The 23,476-nt window shown below is 55.2% G+C and overlaps 1 protein-coding gene and 1 long non-coding RNA gene across 3 annotated transcripts; one reads left to right on the forward strand and one right to left on the reverse strand.

Annotated features, from left to right (window-relative positions):
* Positions 1–331: 331 nt before the first annotated feature.
* On the reverse strand, positions 332–18,353 carry Grtp1 (growth hormone regulated TBC protein 1). 2 transcript variants are annotated; one of them, XM_013141459.2, is made up of 8 exons: positions 18,184–18,353; positions 17,916–18,067; positions 12,365–12,523; positions 11,054–11,178; positions 9,787–9,883; positions 3,727–3,899; positions 3,473–3,658; positions 332–699 (listed from the first exon to the last, which is right to left on the reverse strand). In XM_013141459.2, the coding sequence occupies exons 1-8, from the start codon at positions 18,327–18,329 to the stop codon at positions 610–612; spliced, it is 1,128 nt and encodes a 375-aa protein (XP_012996913.1). In that variant the 5' UTR covers positions 18,330–18,353; the 3' UTR covers positions 332–609. The 2 variants fall into 2 exon arrangements, with proteins under 2 accessions (XP_012996913.1, XP_012996914.1); XM_013141460.2 differs by lacking the exon at positions 3,473–3,658.
* On the forward strand, positions 18,196–22,733 carry LOC134475711 (uncharacterized). The gene is made up of 2 exons (XR_010046912.1): positions 18,196–18,334; positions 18,624–22,733. It is a non-coding gene; the product is annotated as an uncharacterized LOC134475711 (long non-coding RNA).
* Positions 22,734–23,476: the final 743 nt, after the last annotated feature.

The raw sequence follows: 23,476 nt of genomic DNA on the forward strand, positions 1-23,476 counted from the left end.
GCTCCCTCTCCGTGTCAGGTGGCAAGTGTTGGTAGGGGCAGCAGACAGCACTGCCTGTCAGGACAGGCTGGAGGGAGGCCCAGGGGTCCAGCTTGAGAGCCCTGGCCCTGCCTGGCCCTCCTGGGCTGCACTCAACCCGTGGTGTCCAGGCCTGGCACTTGCCTGTCCACTCCTTAGGGGCTTTCTGAAAAAGTCTGCTAAGAAGTGGTGTAGCAGGCACAATCCTCAGGTGGAGACATGCTGTGCCATAGTGGGCAGGTCAGCCCCCGCTACCAGCCACAGAATGGCTCGGCCTTGACTGTAATTCCAGCCAGCAGATGTGTAATTCCAATCACAGAGGCACAGTGCTGAGGTGTTTTATTAAATATAAATGCACATCTTACATTTTATATATTACTAATGTCTCTAGTAAAAACTAGGAATCTGTGACTTCATAGGCAACAAAGGCTACAGATTGACATGATTTTTCAATCACGTACCACAAAAGTGGTGACTTCAAGTATTTACAGCACTAGTGGAGACAGTGGGGATGGCCCAGACATAGCTCTAGCAGTCACAGCTCCTCCCGCTGCCAGGAATGTAGGGATACCAGGGGACACAGGGACCTGGTCACCTCTGTGCCAGCAGTGCTGCCCTGCAGCTCTCACGGAGCCGGGTGATGGTCGTCATGGACAAGCTCCCGGGTTCTGAAAACACTTTCTGGAAGCAAAGCAGAGTTCATTTCAGAGTGCACAGCCCAGTGACATACTTCTATCTGATGTCCCGCTGACACTACCATGGAGACAAACGGATAGACAGACCCAGAGCTGCAGGCTGGGTTCACAAGAGGACACCACTGTCTGGCTCCAGGTTGTTCATCCCCCCAGCTGTGGCCTGCCTCTGCTGCCATCTGTCTGTGTCCCCCGGATGGGCAGGATGAAGAGGCTGCCGGCCCCAGCCTGAGGGCCAGAACGCACAGAGGCTCCCTGAGACCAGGCAGAAACGCCAACTTTCTCTGTAGAGCTGGGCCACAGATACCACCTCCACCAGGGGTCAGGTTACTTCTGGTGACCGATCGCCTGCCTACAGCACAGCAGTGGAGTGGAGGCAGACGCAGCAGGCACAGGTGAGGAGCGAGGTGAAGCTTTTCCCATCTAGGAGGCATAGGCCCTCCTGAGGGAAGCCACCCCTCCTGGGCCCCCAGCATCTCCGAAGTGATACAGGGCCTCATTTTTGGACGGGGTTACCTAGCATCTTCCCATGGACTCAGGTAGTTTCTCTATCCCTCCTAGGGACCACAGCCACCTGGGAAGGGATGGGACAGTGTTTCGTCGCCCCTGCTTCTGAGCACTTCGTGAGGTCAGGACAGCCCCAGGAGGAAAACAGGGAGGCGAGTTTGTCAGCTCTTGAGGGTCTACGTACCCTAATGGACAATCTTCCCAAACCCAGGGGTATGAGTGAGAGGAAAGGCCCGGACAACCCACGTGAACACTGCTGGCCTTTACCAGTCTCAAATGCCTCTGATTTAGCCCCAGGGACCCTGTTAGCTTAAAACGTGGAAGAATGGATCCCCCACAAAACTCTCCACAACCTAGATGGAAGGGCGTATGCCAGTTTTATAAGCACCACACATGGTCAAGCTTAGGGGTCACTGAGTGTTTTTCTCTGGGGCAGGCCAGCTTCTCCTAAGCCCCAGGGCCACAGAATCTTCCATTGGTGCTAACTCCAGAGAGAAAAGGACAGGAACACACCAGACTGGCAGAGACACTTGGGGGACTGCAGAGGGACGCTCACACTTGTCAGAGGGCTGACCCAGCAACAGGATGAAAGGCAAGTCCCCATTTCACACTAAGGGTTTCCACTTGTTTGCTGCATGAGCTATCGCTCAGGCCTCTTCCAACAGGGCACCATGCCTGGCCTCAGTGACAGTGGCCTCGCCCAGTACTCTGCCAGGCCCTCACAACCTCGCTCTTCTGCAGCTTGTTTTTGACTCTCACTCATTTGATGTGTTCAGTTTGTCTCTTCCAGGCAGCAGCACTTCTGCATCCACCTGCAGCTTTGGGAGGGAAGCCTGGGAAGGGCTTCAGGCCTCTGCCAGGATGGGCCGGCTGCCCTGGATCAGCACTGAGGCAGCTCTGGCAGATGGAACACCGCCCTGCAGCTCCTGGCAATGCTGGGATGAGGTCCCGTGGGACAGCACTTGCCCAGCACATATGGAGCTTGCCCCTGGTTCAATCCCCAGCACGCATGCACAGATGACTGAAAGGAGAGCAAGATCTCTGGGGAACAAGACCAGAAAGAATGGCCTGATGCTCCCGGGAACACAGCCTCCAGGGAGGTCCCTCTCAAGGGGAGCCCCTGCTCAGGGACACTCAGTGTGGGAAGACCAGGAGCCTCTGGTGCCAGAAGCTGCCCACAGCCAGAGCTGGTAACCTGGCCTGAGGCAGGGAGTGGCAGCAGTGGGGCCTTAGGGTCCCATGGAGAGTGGAGAGCTGCTGGCATCACAGCTCAGGGCCGTTAACACTCTGTGGCCAGGCGCTGCCCATCCATGAGTTCTGTTCACGCTAAGCAAGCACTCTCAGCCCACTGGCAGCACTCAGAAGCCCCTCAAAGCCTGTCATCCCCTTTAGGAGCCTGAAGAAGACAGGATGGCAGTGACAGCCACCAGCAGGCTCAAGGAGCAGCCCAAATCTGATCTCCATCTCACCTGCAGCTGAGGACCCATGCGGGTCTGACAGTCAGGCATGTGGCCACCCAAGGGCAAAGACAGCACCACCTCTGCCTGTGCCAGCTGGGTGCAGGAGGTGAGCCTAGGCAGAGTGTCCACTGCCCTGTGCAGGCTGCTCCTGGCACTGCGCTGTCCATGGCTCTTCCTGAAACCCCCACCCAACTGTTGGACAGCACCCTGCATCACCCACAGGTCCTGGTCAGGGTAGACGCCACCTGGCCTGGAGCCCTGCTGCCATGCCAGAAGCGGTGATCATCTCAGAGTCAGTAAGTGTGGAGTGAGCCGCCACGGCCTTGGCGGTGTGATTCAGCTGTGGGCTGTACACACAGCATCACCCCTCCCAGACACACCCCACCATCTACGCGCCCACTGTGCCCAGGCCAGGTTCTGTCTGTCCCTGGCCTAGGGAAGCTGTGCCTCTGGGTTCACGGAGGACAGCACCTCCACTAGGGCTATGAAGGGCAGGAAGAGACCACTAGCTAAAGACAGTGGCTCGGAAGCCCTGTGACCAGCCTCCTATGAGGCCAAGCCTCATGGACATGACACCAATGCCCCCAGCCCCGGAGGAAATGGGAGGCACAGCAAGGCAGGCCACGTTCTCCCCCAACACTTCCAACCTGGCACCCAGGTGTCAGACGGCCTTGGGCAGGGACCCTGAGGGTCTGGAGACAGCAGAGGAGGGGAGAGAGCCCTTGACTCCACACAGGCTGCAGCCACAGCAGGAGCATTACCGCCCTGCCCCCGCCCCCCCCCCGCCCCGTGCACCTGCATGAATGTGTGGCACTGCATCACGAAGCTCCCACTGGTGATCTGCTTGAACTTGTCACAAATGTCAGGCACACTGGTGGCTTCTAAGATGAATGCCTGGTGTTGCTTAATCAGGGTCAGGGCCACCCGGAAGATGATTTTGGAGCCTTCGTTGAACAAACAGTCCCAGATACGAAGCACGGTCTATAGGACAGAGGCCCAGTCACCTCCTCATCGGCCTGTACCACGCCAGGGGTCACCCTCGCGCTCACCTCTACAGGCAGGATGTCCACGAACAGGCAGATAAACCAGCGGGATACCACCAGGGTCCACAGTACACCGTGCCCGTCCAGCAAGGCTGCCACTGCTGGCAGCTTCATTCTGACCAGTTCTGCAAGGACTTCCTGGTCCATCTTGAGCCCCAGCATGGCTGGGCTGTAGTAATCTGCCAAACAAGGACGGGAACATCAGGGACTAACACTGCATGAGACACATGCCACCCAGCAGCCTCTGCCCTGCAGATCCAGGGAGGGCACAGGACTCCACCCTGAGGAGGAAGGGTGGAGCAAACAAGGCAAGCTGGGACAGGGTACAGGCCGGGCCAGGCACCGCCACACAGACACCTGGTCAGCAGGACTGTGGACCCCTGTGCTGCTCACCACAGTAACAAGTGCCCAGCGGGGGAGACGCACACCACCAGATGCCCTCTGCCCATGGGCATGACACTGTCCAGCCTGCAAGTGAAGCTCCTACCCAGGCCACGGCACAGATGGGCCCAGAGGATGTCACTCTCAGCAAAAGAAGCTGACCAAGAAAAGGTAAGTAAATTGAAATGGACTGAAGATCTCCATGTCAACACAGAGACACGGAACCTGCCTGAAGACAAAACAGGCACAGGCAGAGATAAGGGATTTCTGAACAGAACTCCAGTTGTACAAGAAATAACACCAATCAACAAGTGGGATCATATCAAGTGAGGAAGCTTCTGCACAGCAAAGGAAGCAACAGAGTGAAGAGAGACCTCAAGAACAGGAAAGAAGTATGCCAGCCACTCCCTGGATAGAGGACCGACATCTGAAATCTATAAAGAACTCAAATCACACCCCCAACATAAAAGGCCCTTTCGATACATGGATGAGAGAAATGAATAGGCAACAAATGATCAATATTTTTAAAATGCTCAATCCTGTGGCCACTAGAGAGATGCAAATTAAAATAACGCTGAGATTCTATCTTACTCCAGGAAGAAGGGCCCTCATCAAATCAGCAGTAACAAATGCTGGCATAGCTGTGGGAGGAAAGGAGCCTTCCGCATCACTGACATGAATAGGAACCAGTACACGCACTGTGGAAATTAGTGTGTCTCAAAAGCCTAAAACTAAATATTCTACCCTACCCAGCAACTCCACTCCCAGCTGTCTTGCTGCATGAGTTAAAGGCATCATATTATAGTGACAAATGCATGCCCGTATTTACAGCAGCATGGCTCATGACAGCGACCTCTTGGAAGTGACCTACATGTTCCTCAACAGATGAATGGATAAAGACAGTGTATTTACACACAGTAGAATGCTACTCTGCCACAAAGAAGAATAAACTCGAGTCCTCTGTACCAAAATTTTGGAGGTACCTTGACACCATCATGTTAAAGTGAAATAAATCACACAAGTATCACAGTTTCTCGTATAGGAGAAGTCCAAAATATAAATAAAAGAGCAAAATAAAAGGGACAGGGATCAAGGGATGGGGAGGCGTGTACAGATAGGCCATGCCATCCACACACACCCTATCTGCAGGGGTCGGATCACTGTGCTACAGAAGTCAGAGCAGCCAGGGGGGCCTGGACTCCCGAGGGGCAGGTATGGGGAGGGGCAGGTACGGGGAGGGTTGCGGGAGGGCAGCTGCCCAGAGCAGCTGCACTCAGGAGTGAGCACCCCACGTCTCCGTCTCGCAGCATCCTCGCAGTAGGAATAAAACTCTGACTTAGACCTGCGCTCCCACCGCCTTTCCTGATCTCTCTGAGCAGGCGTTTGTCCTAGCAGAAGACCTGCAGGCCTCGCTAGCTTTTACCTTGCTAATGTCATGTGTTACAACAATTTTTTTTTTAATTTTTTTTTTTTTTTCGTTTTTATCGTTACCAGGGATCGAACTCACGACTGCCTGCTTGAAGGCAGGCACTTATGCCGCTGAGCTAAATCCCCAGCCCCTGCAACAATTTTTAATGCTTGATTTACACTAAAAATGGGTTCAGCCATTTGATGGTGATCCTAGGTACTAGAGAGGCCGAAGGGAAAAGGATCATGAGTTGAAGGCCAGTCTGGGCAACTTGGTGAGACCCTGTCTCAACATAAAAAAATATAAAGCTGGGGGGTAGCTCAGTGGCCCGCACTCCCCTAGCATGCGTGAGATCCTGAGTTCCATTCCCAGTGTCACGAAAACCAAACCCCTGAGATTAAAGCTGTCTCCCCTGCTTCCCTCCTAACTGAGGACACCCCATTCCCAGTCCTATTGCTGTTGGGGAAGCACAGGGCCCAGGGCACCCCGATCTCAGTGAGTGGTGCCTTGGAGGGCCCTGGCTGAGCTCAGGCAGCAAGGGGTTTGCACAACATGACCTTGGCCCTGTGACAGAGGCTTAGACACTTCTAAAAATAGAGGCACTAAACACCCTGAGCTCGGGGCCAGGCAGGGCACTGCCCTCTCCCTGGGGCACCCGGCCCCACCCTCTGCTCCCAGGGTGCCCACAACGCTCTCACCGGATCTGCATGCACCCCAGCTACAGCAGACAAGGCAGGGAACAGAGCCCCAACTCCCCACGGGCCTCGGGGCCTCGGGGCCTGAGGCCAAATCCGGGGCAGCCGCAGAGGGTCATGAGCACCGCTCCATGAGCACCGCTCCGAGCACCCCGCCTGCAGTCTCCAGATCTGTAACCCATGTACATCACACACATGTACATACTAGGTCTCCAAAAACCACAGGCCTGGCCATGTAGTCACTAGTATGCCCAGACCTGCTGGTGGGGGCAGGAGGCTGGTGGGTCCTAAAGGAAGGTCAGGCTGCCACAACCCCATCCCACTCGGTGGATATGCAAGGCAAAGCGCTGCCCCCACCCAGATCTGGAGCTGTCTACACCACAGCCTCGGGACCAGGCGGTCTCGGATGTTGGCATGCCCTGCGCCCCAGACTGGGCCCTGTGACCACTTCCCCAGCTCTCCTGTCAGTGACTGAGGGCCAAGGACACTGGCACCATCTCATGACCCTGTGCATGAGTGGGAGCTGTGGAAGCGCACAGCAGGAGCCCAGGAAGGCTCCCCATGGGCCGGACTCACCCCAGCTCTTCCCACTCTGTGAGGGCGCCAGGGCCCACCAGAGTGCAGGGCGCCAGCGGGGCCTGTGCCTTTCTTTCCCATGTCAGACTGGGAAGTGTCCCATCAAAGGCCAAAGACATACCTGCCACAGCTCATCATTGCACCCATCTGCATGGTGACCCCACAGTGTCTGTGTGGCAAAGGCAGCTGGGCGTCAGCAAGCCCGAGGGCAGGGCACATGCTGCACTAGTTACCGGAAGACTGCAGCACACCACACACCTGGACTCACTGCCCTCGGCCTGCTGTGACCACACAGAGCACACTGACCTCATGGCCACACGCAGTGTCTGGTACCTAGCTGGCTGTCCCCCCAGTGGGACGCATGGCACCGTGGGCACCACCCCATGGGATCAAAGAAAGGCCAAGACCTGACTCAGGTGCAACATAGCTGAGCAGCTGAAAGGAACAGGGAAGAGAGGTCGACATGCCCAGCAACCTGAGCAGGGCCAGGGGGCCTGGTGCTGAAGGCCTGGCCCAGGCACTCTGCCTCAGGAACAAGCCCCAGAGCCACTTCAGGAGATGGAGCACTGGGCCACGGAAGGAAGGACTAACAGGAGCTCTGGGGTGACTTGGTTCTTGTGACAAAGGAGAGCCTGGCGTGTTCCCCAGGAGGGCCACTCCTGCCATCCTCCCTGGCCATAGACGATGGTGAGCTGAGGGCCACCAATGACCAGCAGGTGCGTGACAAGCTCTGAAACACAGTAGTGCCCCCCACCCTGAGATGTCTCCCAGCTGTGTCCCCTAGAGGGACACAGGTCATGGAAGAGGGCAGCCCAGGGTATGAGAGACAGAGATGGAGAACTGTGAAGCGGCCCCAGCTCCTCACAGCTGTTCATTGCTAGGCCTTCCTGGACCCACCGTTAGGCAGCTTTGCCCCCACATCAAGGGAAGGAACAGGAGTCAGGGTCCATCCTGCCCCAGCACCAAACAGGTGGGGACCTGGAGATTGGGAGGCGCAGGGTCATTGTCAGTGGGGCTCCTGTGAGGTGCAGGGTCCACAAGCACACTGACGTTTAAATCCGCCAGGCACTGAGGGCTGCCCGTGTCCCCCACTCTCTGGAACCGCTTCAGCATCCCAACATATCCCATGCCTTTCCTTCCAGTTCCAAGGCTTTGCCTTTCTCCAGCAGAGTCCGAGTCCACCCAGAGTCCACGAGGTCTGGCTCTTCCTTCTTCCATTAAGTGGCGGCCAGATGTGACTGAGGGTCTCAGAGCCCAAGCTGCCCCTGTTGCTGGCAGATCTCTGAGGACAGCTCCATAGCTGGGCTTGCTGCTGGCCTCTGACTCTGTTCCATGACCTGCGTCTCCCTCCACAGCCAAGGCCATGCCAACCACAGTCCTCGTGCAGGTGAGCCCTCAAGCACCCCAGTTGAGGGGTCTTACAGGCTGCATGGCACTCTCAGCCCCTCCCGAGTCAGGCTGGCGCAGCTGCCCTTTCTTTCACTCAGGATCTGAACTCCAGGTTCTTTGGGGAGAGGGTCACAGGACCTCAGGATACACAGCCTCCCAATAGTGCCTGATGAGCTATTCGCCTCTGTTTTCGGCAAGATTTATTTAAAATTTTTATGTGGTGCTGGAAATAAAACCCAGGACTTCACCCATGCTAAGCAAGTGCCGAGCTACACCTTCAGGACTTCTTCAAAACAGGATTTGAGTTGCCCAGTCTGGCCTCCAACTTGAGATCCTCCTGCCTCAGCCTTCTGAGTGGCCAGAACTACAGCTGTGCACCAGTCCTGCCTTGTTTCACTTCTGACACTTTCTTTTGTTTCTGAATTGAGACCCACTTGAATTGCAACTTGGTTCCACAGAATCTAGCAGCTAATGAGTAATGAGAAGATGGCCCTTCGTCCCACTCCATGCTCTGGGTGGCACCACTGCATTTTCTCCCACAGAGACTGTGGTAGGACAGGTCTCCCAGTGCTACATGGCTCCCAAGACACAAGGTGGAGCAAAGAGCAGAGGCCTGATGGGCAGAGCTCACCCAGGGAGCTGAGCTCACTCAGGAGGCAGCTGTGGCAGAGCACTGAGTCTGTTGTGGGCTTGGCCAGCATCTCACCGGCGACCCAGGCTTTTGCCCTGGCCCTCAGCCCACGCTGCTCTCCCCATGCCATAGTAATGGGTGATGCTTTGGGTACCTGGTTCTGCCTGGAGCTTTCCAAGGGCACCAGCATAGCCTTCACTTCCGGCCCTAGCTCCTCTTCAGCAGAGGTTGGAGCCTCGAGGCTAGTGCCACCTGCTGCGCCTGGCTGACGCATCCCCGGTCAGGGTCCCATTACCCGCAAGGCAGGTCCATGTGGGGCACAGCTGCTGAAGACCGAACAGGGCCACACATGGGCTAATGGAAACGGGTCCCAGGCAGGCTCCATGTGGCCAGAGCCAGTTGCTTTTTCCCAGCCCCATGGTCAGGGGAGAGTGAGGCTCTGGGCCTCTTGCACCCAGAGGGTCCACACTGCAGCCCATGTCTATGCCACAGCTACCATGGACACTGCGGTCCTCACCTGCACTGCATGTTGCTGACACTGGCAGACATTCCTCTTAGTAACCAGGAAAGGGGGAGACCCGAGGATTCTTACCCCAAAAGCTCTAGCAAGAAAGGATTACGGTGCTGACCATGCCCACAAATTCAGGAGCGAAGTTCCAGGAAGCCATGTGAGCCACCACGCAAGGTGGGACCAACAGACCCCAAGAAGGGTCCTTCCTGGGCCACACCCCACGGGGCGGGCCAGGGCCCAACAGGACACATAGCCGAACTCACCTCTGGGCAGAGGCCACAGAAACCTGCAGCATCCAGAAATGACCACTGCCTACGCAGGTCCCCACTGGGATCACCTGCTAGTGGCAGCGCGAGTGGCAGAAGATCGTGACCTTAACTGCCCACAAGGCTGCTGTTTCCACTCCATCCACCTGGCCCACTAGTCACCTTATCACCATGAATGGGATGGAAAGCTGCACGCTGGGTCAATGTACCTGGCAGAATTCGTCCAACGAGAGCATCTAAGAGCCAGAAAGATTCCTCTTCGCTCTTGGTGATAAGGAGGAGATACCCTGCTATGAAATTCATTCCCTGGAATCAGAAGAACAGGAAACAAAATTCACACTGAGCTTGAACACACTCTCACAGCTAGACCACCGGTGGTACCTGAGTCACGGTTCCGTCAGGCATCATGTACCACTGGTGGAACAAACCAAGCTTGTCACTTGTACCCATCTTTTCACTAATGAAATTAATTTAAAAACCGCCTAATAGGACAGTTACATATGAACCTTGGTTCAAACTGCCCAGCAGTGACACTCACAAATTGTGGCCTGGTCCAGGATAGGAAGCATGCCTTAAACAATCCTGGGATTGCTTGGCCACTCCCCGCCAGGTGAAGCACCCCAAAAACCTGCGAGTCTCAGACTTCTGAGACTCTGGTAGTACTTGAGGGACACCCAGTGCTGGCCCTGACATGCTGCATTCAGACAACTGAGGTCAAAAGAAGAACTCGCAGGCGCAGCCATGACAGCACTTATCTGTAAGCCCAGCACTCAGGAGGCTGAAGCAGGAAGAGCCTTGGGAGTTTGAGGTTAGCCTGAGCAAACCAGCCTGAACTGCACATCAAGACCCTATCTCAAAAATAAATAAATTAACTAATTAAGAAGAAAAAGTGAGCATTTCCACCCCTGAGTGCCACCTGGAATGGGAAATCAAAGACCACTTTGTACCAAGGGGCCACAGCTACCACCATTTCCAGCAGGGGCAACTCTTATAGAACCGAGTGTCTCACAGTGTGTGCTGGGGGTGGTGGTGATTGCGAACCTTTAGGGAAACACCCAGCACACGCTTTCCAAAATACAGGCGTCACCAGGACAGGATGAGCTCTGGGACCCCTGGGCCCTCCACCAACACCGTGCTGGCTCCTCCTCTTCTGGTCACTCCCAGGGTCCCTTGCACTCGCTTCTGAGCACACCTGCTGACCCCACAGCGAGTCCAGTCGACAAAGTTCACAGGTTGCTTCCTAAGCAGCCTCCGGGATGTAGGGTGGCCAGGAGGATCTGGGGCCCCAGAACATCATGTGACAGCACCGGCCCACTCAAAGCCTACAGCCTCCCCTCTACCACCTGACACCAAGCAGCCCAGGTCTCAGACATGGGCACAGTCACCAAAGGCCCTGACTTGGGCAGGCATAAGCGGTGTCCTAAGAGTGCCAGCCATGTGGCCCGCCCCCCGAGCCCTGGCCCAAGCTGGGCTCACCTGACAGTAGCCCACACCCTGGTTGTGAAGCCCGTAGGCCAGCAGCACGTTGAACAGGGCCTTCTGCAGGCAGGGCTGGGCCGTCTTCTGGAACCTCACGTTGTCTGGGAAGGTGCGGTTCAGGTCTGTGTGGGGATCATCAACAGTCACCATCCGGGCTTGGTGGCCCACGTGTCTGCCTCTTTTGTTTTGTTTTGTTGTTCTGTGGTGTTTTGTCTTGAGACAGGGTCTTATGTAGCCCAGGTTGGCCTTGAACTCAGTGATCCTCCTGCCTCAGCCCCCTCAATCCTGGGATTATAGGCATAAACCACTATGCCCAGCAAAAATAACCTGCTTACTTTATTTCTGTGCTGCAGGGGACGGTACCCAGGAGCCTGTGCATGCTTCCTGGGTGCTCACCGCTGAGCAGTATCCGGCCCTGCATTCTCGAGTCATGCCAGGAACCTCCTGGCTGACCTTTGCTGGACTGGCCCTGAGCCTCTGCATGGTGGGGACAGGAGCTGAGGGTCCCTTGTGATTGCGGGTGGCAGAGCAGCCCCACCAGCCAGACCCAGGAGGATAGCTGGAAACTGCACACAAAGCCCCAGGCTGCTTCCAGGCACCCAGGGCCACAGATAGGAAGGCAAAGTAGGTCCCCTCAGAGACGAACGGGGCGACCATGGAGCACATTACTTCCCAGCAGGGCCATGGTCAGCTGTGGGCGAGACATACTGTGCCATCCAAGAATAAGGGACAAACAGGTAGCATCTTTGAGCAAGGACATCCAACATCAGTGCAGGTGAGACCAGTGGAGAGCCAGCACCCCCAGCCCATGGGGACAGGGGACAGCAAGGACAGAGGCATGCCTGGCAGGGACGGGGGCCAGGCGCTGCACCGGTGTGGGTCCCGGGCCACACCACACCCTCCTCTGAGAATCCAGGGGCTGAATCTGCTACTCATCTGCTGGGGAGCTACGGGCGGTGGATACCTGCTGAGCGGATCACACAGAAACACTGTCTGCCCTGGGGACACTTCTGTTTTCAGTTCTTCCCCCAAAATGTGATTCTTAACTAAGATCAGTCGGTGTGCTTTGTTTTTGTGAGGCACTGGGGAGTGGAACACAGGACCTTTGCCCTGAGCCGAATCCCCAGCTTTTAACAGGGTTTTCTCTTTTTTTGAGACAGGATATTGCTAAGCTGTCCAAACTGGATTCACACTTGCCATCCTCCTGCCTCAGCCAAAGAGCAGGGATGACAGGCACGCACCCCGACTTGCTCCCTCCCGGACCCTGTGGCTGTCGCCCTTCGCATGCCTGGTCTGCCGCATGCCCACCTGTCCTGATGGCTTCCTCCAGCTCAGGCCTTCCTTCTCCCTGCAGCAGCCGCTGATAGTAGCCAGGGTTCTGCTCCAGCCGGGCCTGTGCTCCACTCACGGCCAGCCACACATGGGCCCGGTGCTCCAGTGGGATCCCTTTTCGGACGTAGCGCTTCACTGGAACCAAGTGACAGGCCCACCCTCAGCTCGACCACCTGTGAGCACCAGTCTTCCTGGCACAAAACTCAAAAGCTGCCAAGGCTTTGAACCCCTCGCCCACACCAGCACCCACACTTTGTGATGCCCTCCATGCAGACACTCGTCCCTGCCACGGCACCTGCACGCACCAAGGGATCGAAAGCCAGGGCCCCCTAGTGAGGGGCCCTTGTCATGCCCAACTGCCCGAGCTCCAGTGGAAGAGGGGTCGGAGCTGACGGCATGGGGTCCCAGGGAGCAGATCAGTGGGTGGTGAGGTGAGGTGCAGGCAGTGCGAACCTGCAGGGACTCTGAAGCAGGGGTCCCAGGGTTGCATCCTGCAACTGTGGGGGGGGGAGGGTTAGCAATGTTCTGATGCCCCCAGAAACAGATGGGACCAGAAGCTGAACCTCAAATCTGCCATCCCCTGTGCACTGCGTGCTCTCCTGGGCAGGGGCTCCACACACCACCCTCATGGGGGCCACTCGGGTACACCCCGCACTCCTCAAGACCATTGCAGGCAAAACAGCTAATTTTCTTTCTTTCTTTCTTTCTTTCTTTTTTTTTTTTTTTGTACTGGGGATTGAACTCACAACCTCATGCTTGCCAAGCAGGCACTTATGCCACTGAGCTAAATCCCCAGCCCAAAACAGCTAATTTTCAAAGCGAGTATCATTAGCCATTGTTTGCTCTGGGGATTTCATCACAAATACCATCATCTTAAAACAAACCACACTGTAGGAAGCTTGGAGCTTGGACATTAAGTGACCCTGGAGCCTGTGGCTAAAGATTTGGCTCTCAAGACCCACCACCAGGTGGGGTGCACAGGGAGGGTGGTCAGGCCTGCCCTCAAGGGGACTGTGGGTCCAGGCCCCTCCTGAACCTCTCTGTGGGATTCCTGGCCCTGATAAGAGGGTGTCACCCAGGTGACACAAAGCCAGAGTCAGCTGACCACACACTGTGGGCCAAATTCAACCACTTCTCTTCAAAGGTGGCCAAACAACAAGAAAAAGAAATAAAAATTCCATCAATGGCACAAATTCCATGAGCTGACACACACAAACATAAAAATCTGAGTTGTATTTAACAGACAAAAAATTTTAAGAAAAACCACACACAGCCTGGTCAGGAAAAGTACTAGTGAGCTTGAGCTCACTACCCCAAGTGCCAAGAACCCACAGGACTGTGACCAAGGCCCAGGCATCTTAAATCCACCATCCCCAGGGCCTGTCACTCCCTAAAGGAACCCTGAGGACCCTCATGGGAAGCCTATGTGGGTCATCAGGAAAGCTCAGGGCAGGGAAGGACAAACTCCAGCACTTCCCACCAGCAGCCACACCCAGGCCAGGAATGAATCATCCCTGCAGCTCTAAAGAAACACTGGGGAGCCCATGTCTCTGGACCTGCTTTGGCACCCTCAGTACACCTGCTCTGCAGTGTGACCTCAGGGCTCTAGCTTAGTGTTAGTGGCTCAGACATCCGTCCTTCCAGGGCTGTCTGCATGCCTCTGGCTGCAGGCCTCTCGAGCCCTCCGTTGACAACCTGGCCAGAATCATCTGACCAGAAACACGAGGTGCAAGGCCTTTCCTGCGAAACAGCCAGAGGATGGTCAGGTCTAACACATGCGGACACCGCACGCTAACTCACAGAGGCCAAGACCTGCACCACTCCCAGCAACACTGGAGGAAAGGTGTAAATCCAGACATCTGCAGGACTGAAACGCTGAGCGCTGCTCAAGAGACCCAAAACCCACTCAAGGGCAGAGCCAATTCACTGAGAGCCATGCTGGCATCTCAGCATTGAGATCCATTCTCTTCACAGCAATCCACAGGACCATGCCCAGCGCCCATCCGTGACCCAGGGAAACACTGCAGAAAATGACAGACAGATTCTAAACTTTCCACATAAAGCAAAATCAAAACAGTCTTGAAAATGTTGCAGTTAAATTATCTGATTTTTTTTTTATCCGTACTGGGTATCAAACTCATGACCACGTGCTTGCAAAGGCAGGCACTTATACTGCTGAGCTAAATCCCCAGCCCCTAAATTATCTGATTTTTAAGACTGACTACAAGCCTCCAGTCAGAGAAACTGGGTAATGGTGAAATGGTCAACAAGGGGGTTCCTGCCAGCTAGTGCTTCATGGAAAAGATGCAGAAGTAGACTTACCCAAAAAATCAACTGCTTTTTGATAAACTTGCACAGAAAATCCAAGGAAGTCAGAATAGTCAAAGAATCTCTGAAATAAAAATACCAACTGCATGAGAGCAGGAGCGCACACTTAGTGTGTGCACGTTTTTGGTGGGAGCAGAGACTTGTGCAGTCACTTTAGCGCAAGGCTCTGTTTCTGTTTGGAGGTGATGGGCTGATCCCCAGGCCTTCCTCAAGCATGTGAGGCAATGAGGTCTCAGTATTACTAACTACCTGACAGGACCCAACACTGAGAGCAAAGTGTTTACCTCAGAGAGACCACACCAAATTGCTACAAAAACTGGCAAGTGAATGGTTAGGGTGGCTCTCCACGCCCTCCATGCCCACTGATGAACAGACCCACCGCGGCAGACAGGGAAGGAAACGGAGAAGCAGGCCAATGTGTCGGCTGCAGGAGGCACACGCTGTCTGACCCTGCTCCTGCGGGCTATGTTCCCTGTACCCACAAGCGCAGGATGACATGGCAAAGACACCAAACACCTGGACCTAGAGATGACTGTGCTGCTGGAGACATTGAGAGAGGCGAAAACTCTCCAGAAAAAGAAAGATGACACCCTGCAGCACTTGAAGAGCTAGATAAGGCTGAAGTCAGGGTCTGAGTGGAGCGCAGAGGATGCCGGCCTCAACCCGCTTTCAGCTGCATCCGCATCCTGCCACCTTCCTGGGCAGGCTATCTTTCCCAGGGGACCGGATTCCTATTTCCGAGTGGAATAAATGGTCTACTCCTGTCTTGGATCTGATAATCCACCTACGTCAGTTCAGGGGGCCTCCTGACCATCCCACTTGGAAACCATGTCCAAACCAGTGGGGTCACTAGGGTCGCAGGCCCCTACTCTTCCTATTAGACCAACCAGGGTCTCCACTTCCTGCAGGAATAGTGAGCTAACACTTGTTACCCTGACCCTGCAGCTACCAGCCCTCAAACTGAGTCTCACTAGGGATCAGAGGCAATCACCCCCACACCAGTCCACTCCAACTGAAATTGTTACCACTGTGACAGCCTGATCAACAATCCCATCATCAAAGTACGTCAACAAAAAGGTTGCTACCCACCAAGTTAAATTTTTAGAAAAGTTGGGATAAGTTCTCGGAGAAAAAGGCAAAGTAAAACAAAACAAAAACTGCTAACTGGGTATAAAATAACTGCAAAGGAATCTGCATTGGGGTTGCTTCCAGAATGCCTTTGATTCCTGCTCTCCTGAGCCCCACCTCTACATGGGGAGATGCAAACCATGCCACTCCCCGAATGTGGACTCTTATTAGGAAGGAGGTGCAAACTACTCCATTCAGAGAAAAGGACCCAAAGCAACAAAACCAGACAGGAGAACATCCGTGTATTTTATGTAAGGACAGATCTGTGCACAAGCACATCTCCTTCAGGGTCTCTGATCCAGCTGACCTCTTGGCCAGGTCTGGTGTCAATCACAGGGCTATGGCCATGTCTAGATGTCCCCCCAAAGCCTTCTATGGTCACAGGTGGGGCTATTTCAGCAGTGGCTGGATCTAGAGTGTATGATCTGGGATTAAGAGTGCATGATTACTACATCAACCCACTGACTGGTGTGGAACTGCCCTAACCCCAGTAACCTAGAGAGACTATAAAAGGGGGAGAAAGAGGCTGCTGAGGATCCTTGCCTGTTTAGCTGGCTTCTGCCTGCCATGAACTGTTTCTCCTCTGTGAAGCCTGTCTGCTATGCCACCCTGCTTTGGAGTTAGCTGACTATGAACCAAAACCTCTGCTAACTGTGAGCCAAATCAACCTCTTCTCCCTTTACTTTAGGCATCGAGTATTTTGTTTTAGCAACAAGAACAGTAACTAGGACACATGGTCACAGCCAGTAATACCTCCTGTCTGAAGGTTGCCTGCTATACAGATGTCTGTGCTTGTGAGCGTGTGTGAGCATGCATGTGCACGGGATCTCTATAGGAGGCTGGGGCCCAGGGCTAGAAAGAAACCACTCTGCATCCTTTAGTGCGATTACAGTGTTCACCACATGCATAAATAACACTTCACATAACTCCAAAGTTAGAAGGCCGGTCAAATTTCAAGAGTAAGTCCCACAAAAATAGAGATATATGCCTGCTGGAGACATCAGCACCCAGGGCAGCAGGGATGGGTGTCCAGCAGCACGTTTGCTTCACAGTCCTTTCCCTTCCAACTCTGCCAACCTACTTGAAGCCGCATAGAAGTGCTAAGCATAGCCCAGGGTCCCCTTCCACCCCCAGCAGCAGCCGCAGACTGGCCAAGGGGGAGGCCCACGGGCCACCCCTCCCAGTACACAGCAAGTTGCACAGAAATGTCCCCCCTCCACTGATCCCATGAGGTTTCCCCAGCACCCACTACATCTACTGTGTATGGGGTTCAGGAGTCCTTCCTGCAGCTCATCCTGACAACCCTCCCTCCCTCCCCCACACACACTAGTCCTATCTGGGTGGCCAGCTCTGTTCTGGGAGCCACCAGTAACTTTCCCTCTTTCCATTAGCCACTGTGGGCACACTGCACCCCACCTTCAACCAGGGCTTAGCTGGTGACGCTGCCCAGGGTCCACACCTGTCTGCTTCTTTACGGAGCACATAAGTCCTAGTCGGGGGCTGTAGGGCTCAATGGTAAAGAAGCGAAGGTCACACGGACAGGGAGGGCGCTTGGGTTCCATTCCCAAAAAGGTCAGACTGAAACTAAGTAGGGCTGCGCGACTCAGAAGCTGGCCTTGGGGGACTGAGCTCGGAGAGGGCTGCTTCAGTTTCTAAGGGCAGGAGCCCCGCCCGCCCCACCCCATTTCGAAGGTGGGAGCCCCTCTGTCCCAGCCCCAGTGTAGCCCAGTCTGTAGGGACTATCCTCACCCACCCCCACCGGGAGTGTCCCGCGTGCTCAGCTGTTGCTCCGAAAGCAGACTGGACTTTGCCCACCCTTTGAAGCGGGCTCGATGGGGCGGCTGGGTAGGTCCCTGAGGCTCCGCCCTAGGCGCCGCCCAAAGGCCAAGGGTGGCCCTTCACCTCGTGGCTCTGGACAAGGGGGGCTCAGGCTGCCCAGAGGTCGCAGGGTCGAGGTCGTGCCGCTCAAGGAGCTGCTGGGATGCCTGGGGTATGGACGTCTGGTGCCCGAGGTGGGGGTCGAATCCCAGGGGTGCTGGGTTCCGGGGCGGGCGTGGGCCACTTCACTCACCCGTCGCGGTCCTGCTCAGACCGCCGTCCCTTTGCAGCAGCCGGGACCACTTCAGGGCCCTCCTGGTGAGCACTGCCAAGTAGGCGGAGAGGAACTCGTCGTAGGCGGCATAGTCGAAGTCTTCGGGCCTCTCGAACCCATATGGGTCGACCCTGCAAGACGCGGACTGCGGCTGTCGAGGGGCTCCGCGGGCGAGCCCCTCCTCCTCTTTCTCCTCCGTGCACCCCGCCCCGCCCCCGTGCGCCCCTGTCCCGCGGCTCCCACCCACCTGGGCCCATGGGCCGGCACCACCGGCGAGCTCTCGGCCGGCTGCATGTGGAGGACTAAGCGGGGCTGCGACCCCGTGCACAACTGGCATGGGTGCAGGAGCTTCCGGCGGGGCAAGGCGGGGCGTATAGTTCTGGGCGGAGCCATGAGAGGTAGGAGTCAGGGGAGGGGAGGGACTAGGTACGCTGAGGGGCGGGGAGTAGCGCGAAAGTGAGGCCAGGGGACCGAAGGTGAGGGGAGGGCGGGGCATCTGGCCAAGAGGCGGGGCTGGGAGCGGCATGGGGCGGGGCAATGAACTGGCGGGGGCGGAGCAGAGCCCTGTGGGGCGGGGCAACAAGGGGGCGGTGCCCTACTCTGTCCGGAAAGAGATTGCAGGGCAACTGTCCAGCCCTAGATTCCCGGCACCAGGCTACAGACCTTGGCTTCTCCTTTCTTACCCAGAAAAGCTGCAAATCTTTCCACCTGCTCCCCCAACTCCAGGGCTGAGAACACGCCCAACCTGAGATCCACCGAGGATAACCTTCTGGTTGCTGCTTGTCCACACCAGGGAAGCCTTGGCCAGGAATCCGTAGGGCGGAGTCCACTCCCACCCTGGAGTCCATCCCCGGGCCCACCTCCCCACTCTGGGTCTCCCTTCCTTGAATCTCCCCATTCTAGGTCTCTAGATCCTGGGTCTTCCTGCCCTGGGGCCCCTCCCCAGCCTGGATTCCCCTGGGCACCCATGCTCTGGCACTCCCCATCCTGGGTCTCCCTGCACTGAGACCACCTGCCATGGGTCCCCTGCCCTGGTTACCCTACCCCCGGTCTCCCCATCCTTGGTGTCCCTACCCTGGACCCCCTCCCCGCCTGGGTTCCCCACCAGCGCCCTGGTTATCCACATTCTGGGTCTCCTGTTCCTGGGTCCCTCTGCCCTAGTCCATCCCTGGATCTCACCCTGAGGTACCTATGTGCCCTAATTGCTACCCACTGGCATGGCCCTGCCTCTGGCTTCTTCCCCTCACACTCATATGGGCTGCAGCTCCATGCTTTGAATCCCTCATCCCTGTCCACTTGGTGTCCTGAGACGTGGACACTTGGCATGAGAGCCACCATGGGTGCCATTCCCAGCAGGGCAGCCTCCTGCAACCTCAGAATGGTGGGAAGTGAGCACAGCAGGCATGAGGAAGGCCTGGCTCTCCCACTTTCCCCAAAGGCAGCGCACATAGGAGCTCCCTCTGTGACCAGGTGGGCGTGAGGTCTTGGGCCTTAGCAGACGACCTGAGTGGAGGGAATGTTCTGGAACGAACGCTGAGGCCAACAGGAGCTGGAGAGCCGTGTGTGGAACTGGACCTGCCCTTGGGGACTGCTGTGCATTTCCAGCTTTCCCCACACCCAGGAGACGGCAGGCAGCTGAGACACTGGTCCCCAGGGTCCAGATGCTGGCTCTGAAGACTCAACATGGCTGGCCCACCTGGCAGCCCTTTGCTTTTGAAAGACAGTGTCCCTTCTTCTCTTGCACTGCAACCTGCCTGTGCCCTGGGACCCTCCTGGGTGGCCTTGCCTGGACCCGGCTGCCGGGTGCTGATGGGTGGCCTTTGTCTGGTCTTGACCTCATGCTTGATTGCTCTCTCCTTTCTCCTCAAGCCCCAGAGGAAAAAGAGAGAGAAGTCTTTTGCCCCCAGGGCCTGACAGCACTGTTACCAGCTCCTGTGTCCTGTCCTGTGGCCTGCTCTTCTGCCAATTGCAGTGCCCAGCCGGGCCTTCCTGCCTGGCAGAGCCCACTCCTGGCCAGGTGCCCTTAAGGCCCCTTTGTGAGGAGCCTTCAGATCCCACCTCAGCCTTGCAGCCTTGTAGAGCAGCCAGAAAGCATAGGCACTGGCCCTGCATGTTTGCACCTGAGTGTGGAGGGCATCCTGTTTCTCAGGGTTAGCGCCCACATAAGGGCCCTGTGGTCCTGTGGAACAGAGAGTTGCCCTCCAGGAAGAGTGGAGGGAGGGGTAAAGATGTCCTCTAGGAATGAGGGCACAGCTCTGCCCTTTCCCTCCAGGTCCATCCCTGTACCCCAGGATGAAGCATGGTGGGCCATGTCCTAGACCAGCCTCTTTCCTGTTGCCTCTTTAAGCCAAGGGCCCTGGCATCTGGCCCCTTTCTGCAGTATTTTCTGCAGTGTTGTCCAGGGCAGTGGTGCTCTCCCCCTGGAGTACTTAGCCAGCCCAGCCACCTGCAGGCCCCAGGGGTTTCGAGCGTAAGCAGGAAAACAGGCATCTTTGTGCAGGCTCAGACTAGTGCCGGTCACCTGTAGGCTCCTGGCTGTCCCTGAGAAGGTCCAGGCAAGGCCCCAATGACAGGCAAGACCTGGAAAGAATGAGTGGACCTTAGTTGGAGGGATCACAGCCGCAGCAGCTGGGTCTGCCTGTCTGTCATCAATCTAGCCACTGAGGCGGTCAGCCATATACCATAGGCTCCTGCTGTCCCTCGAAGGACAGAGCCTGCCCTGGGGCTCCTGGCCACTGGACTCTCAGCTGGGCTGCACACTTGCTACCAACTCCTGGGGGTACTGCAGAGCCATACCTCACACCCAGAGGGCTGCAGATCACTACAGGGTCCACAGGGCTTGCCATGGCCTGGGATTCCACATTGCTGACCAATGCTAGCCCAGCTGCCAGTCCCTAGACTTCCAATGTGCACAACCTCCAGAGCTGTGCAACCACGAAAACCTAATTGGTTTCCATCAGTGGCTGGAGTCAGATAGGGAGGCCACTGCTGTTGAAGATTAGAGGTTAGAGGGGCTTCAAAAACATGACAACAGGGGCCAGATAGGCCCAGAGGCACTTTTGACCCCCACCAGCCACAGAGACTTAGGGATGGGAAGTGTGCATTGTCATTACCATGAATGGAAACTGATGCTGTTGGACTTGGCCCAAGCCCTGCAGGCTGGAGAATAGGGTGAATAAAGAAAGACATGGTGGGGGCTGGGGATTTAGCTCAGCAGTCATAAGCGCCTGCCTTGCAAGCAGGCAGTCGTGAGTTCGATCCCTGGTACCAATAAAAACGAAAAAAACACGGTGCAAATACGTGGGATTTCCTTCTATCTTCTGTTTGAAGGCAAAGGTTGTTTTCACAGTTTTGCTTTGTTCTGATTAATTGTTAATTAATTCTTTCTTGATTGGTTTTATAATGTTGTTCTTGGTTTAATTTCATCATACCTGATTGAATAGACAATTATTGTGAAGATAACGAGATATACTATGGTACCGATTACTGTTATCCCGGTATCCCGCACTGAAGTTCTGTACCAATTTCATTGCATTGTCTCGACTGGCTTTGTTCTGTTGTATCTTACTAACTTCAAAATTAAAAAGAAGAAAAAAAAGCCCCCTCTTGGCATCCAGAGCAGGGCTCACTGCCCACGGCCCCACCCAGGACAGTGTTACGCACTTGGGCAAGACTGGTGGTACCTACTGGTCCCTGTGCCTTTTGCTTCATAGAGCCAGCACCTGTGCCCGCAGAGCCTGGGGCAAGATACTTGACCTTTCTCACCTGGCCAAGGTCCCTCTCCTCCCCTGCGTGCCTGGCCTTCCCTGCCTCAGCGTCTGCTCTGGACAAAATGACTACTCTCCGTCCCCCTTAGCTGGCACTCCTGGTGGTGGGGTTCTCATCCATCTCTACCATCCCTTCCTTGAGAATAAGACCTAACTGAAAAATAAGCCCTAGCATGATTTTAGGGTGCTTGTAATGTAAGCCCACCCCTGAGTAAGTCCTAGTTAAGTTCCAGATGGAGGCATGTTAGCACATTTGCTGAGCATATGACAGACATATTAAATTAGAAAAGAATGACATTAATATAGAATTAAATATAAATAATAGTATTGACAGTAATATTTAAATAAATGATGATCTGACATAATTAAGTTCTGTATTTATAAATAGCCAAGCAGGTGCCTTTGGATGAGAGGTAAACACCTGTGTAAATAGATGAACCTGAAACTCACTGTCAAATGACCAGAGGACAGACACGACCATGAGTGGCAGTGAGCAGGTCCAGCTGGGTCTAGAGCGAATCTTCATGGCTCAGCACCCTGTGTTGTAACAATATATAGTGCATGCATGTGAAACACAGGGATGTTCTCTGAATTTTGCTGCCTGTTTTCCATCATCTTGTGTGGCCATCATTGTTAAGTGTCATCATTTGGCTGGCACTTCTGTCCTGCATGTCTCAAGTTAGCACTTGATCTCATGGAACTTTGTGAAGCCTGCCTGCACAAAATCGTGACCTGGCTGCAGAAGCTATGGGACAAAATCACTGCCACCGCATTGTCAGTGTGCTGTGTGCCGACTACACGGGCAGGAAGTGCTCCTGTAAGGGAGCTCTGTGGTGGGACTTGAGAGATTGGAGCCAGTGGATCTACAGAAAATGGAGTCACCAGAAATTCAGGCTGGAATTCGGGGTTTGGTGAGTTCTGGTGTTCCAGAAAAAGATGACAGGACTATTTGAATACATGTAGATTATCATACATTAAAAAGTAAGATGTCCCCTGAAAATAAATTGTGTTGCATCTTTTGAAGTAAAAACTAATATTAGGCTTTGTCTTTCTCAGGGCGAACACAGCCCACCACCTTCAGTCTCTACTTCTGTGCATGTGGCAGACTTTTTTGGTTTTTATTTTTGACTTTTGTTCACAGATTTGTTTTTTATTTAACTTGAGAAGACTATGGAGTCTGGAAGTGGCTCTAAAAATACTCTAGCTAGGAAAAAACTGGAGTTGAGAAGCTTAGCCTGCCTGTGAGTCTCCAGGGAGGGTCTGGAGAGCTTCGAGCTCTTCTGTCACCTGCTCGGGCCTTCACCCAGTGGTGCTTGGGGAGCGCTGCTGTGGACTCACTGCCTCCTCTGGGCCTGGGCCGGCTCACCTGGGTGGGGCCCACCTGGGCTCAGCAGCAGTCCCCGTGTCTACACACTTCTCCCCGAGGACTCGGAGATACTACACTGGACAGCCCTGCTTTAGCTAGGAGCCCCGCGGCAGCACAACAGCCGTTTACTAAGGGGCGAAAGGCCAGGCAGTGCCTCTGGTGACAGGGCCTCTACACCCAGGAGTCCGTCCTGCACCGGGAGGCCCCATGCCCCGCTTGCTGTGGAGGCTGGACGGCTTCTTCAGACTCGTCAAAGACAGCCATGAAGAGGAAAAGCAGGTTCAGGGAACAGGTGCATCCGGCCCACCAGCTTGGCTCACGTGGCCCAGGATCCACGAAGGGCCACTCATAAAATCAGACTGCAGCTTCTTTGCCTTCTTCCTTCAGTTCACCTGGGTCTGGACATG

Source organism: Cavia porcellus, unplaced genomic scaffold (assembly GCF_034190915.1).
Source record: "Cavia porcellus strain 051 isolate PalLab524CR breed Dunkin Hartley unplaced genomic scaffold, mCavPor4.1 scaffold_4, whole genome shotgun sequence".
Taxonomy (NCBI): Eukaryota; Metazoa; Chordata; class Mammalia; order Rodentia; family Caviidae; genus Cavia; species Cavia porcellus.

Excerpts from the sequence above, each read along its gene's own strand:
- Grtp1 (XM_013141459.2), bottom strand. The coding sequence starts at position 18,329 with ATGGCTCCGCCCAGAACTATACGCCCCGCCTTGCCCCGCCGGAAGCTC. Across the intron at positions 12,524-17,915 it reads TCTGAGCAGGACCGCGACGG|TGAAGCGCTACGTCCGAAAA; the intron begins GTGAGTGAAGTG and ends ACTTGGTTCCAG. Across the intron at positions 11,179-12,364 it reads GGAGGAAGCCATCAGGACAG|ACCTGAACCGCACCTTCCCA; the intron begins GTGGGCATGCGG and ends ATCCCCACACAG.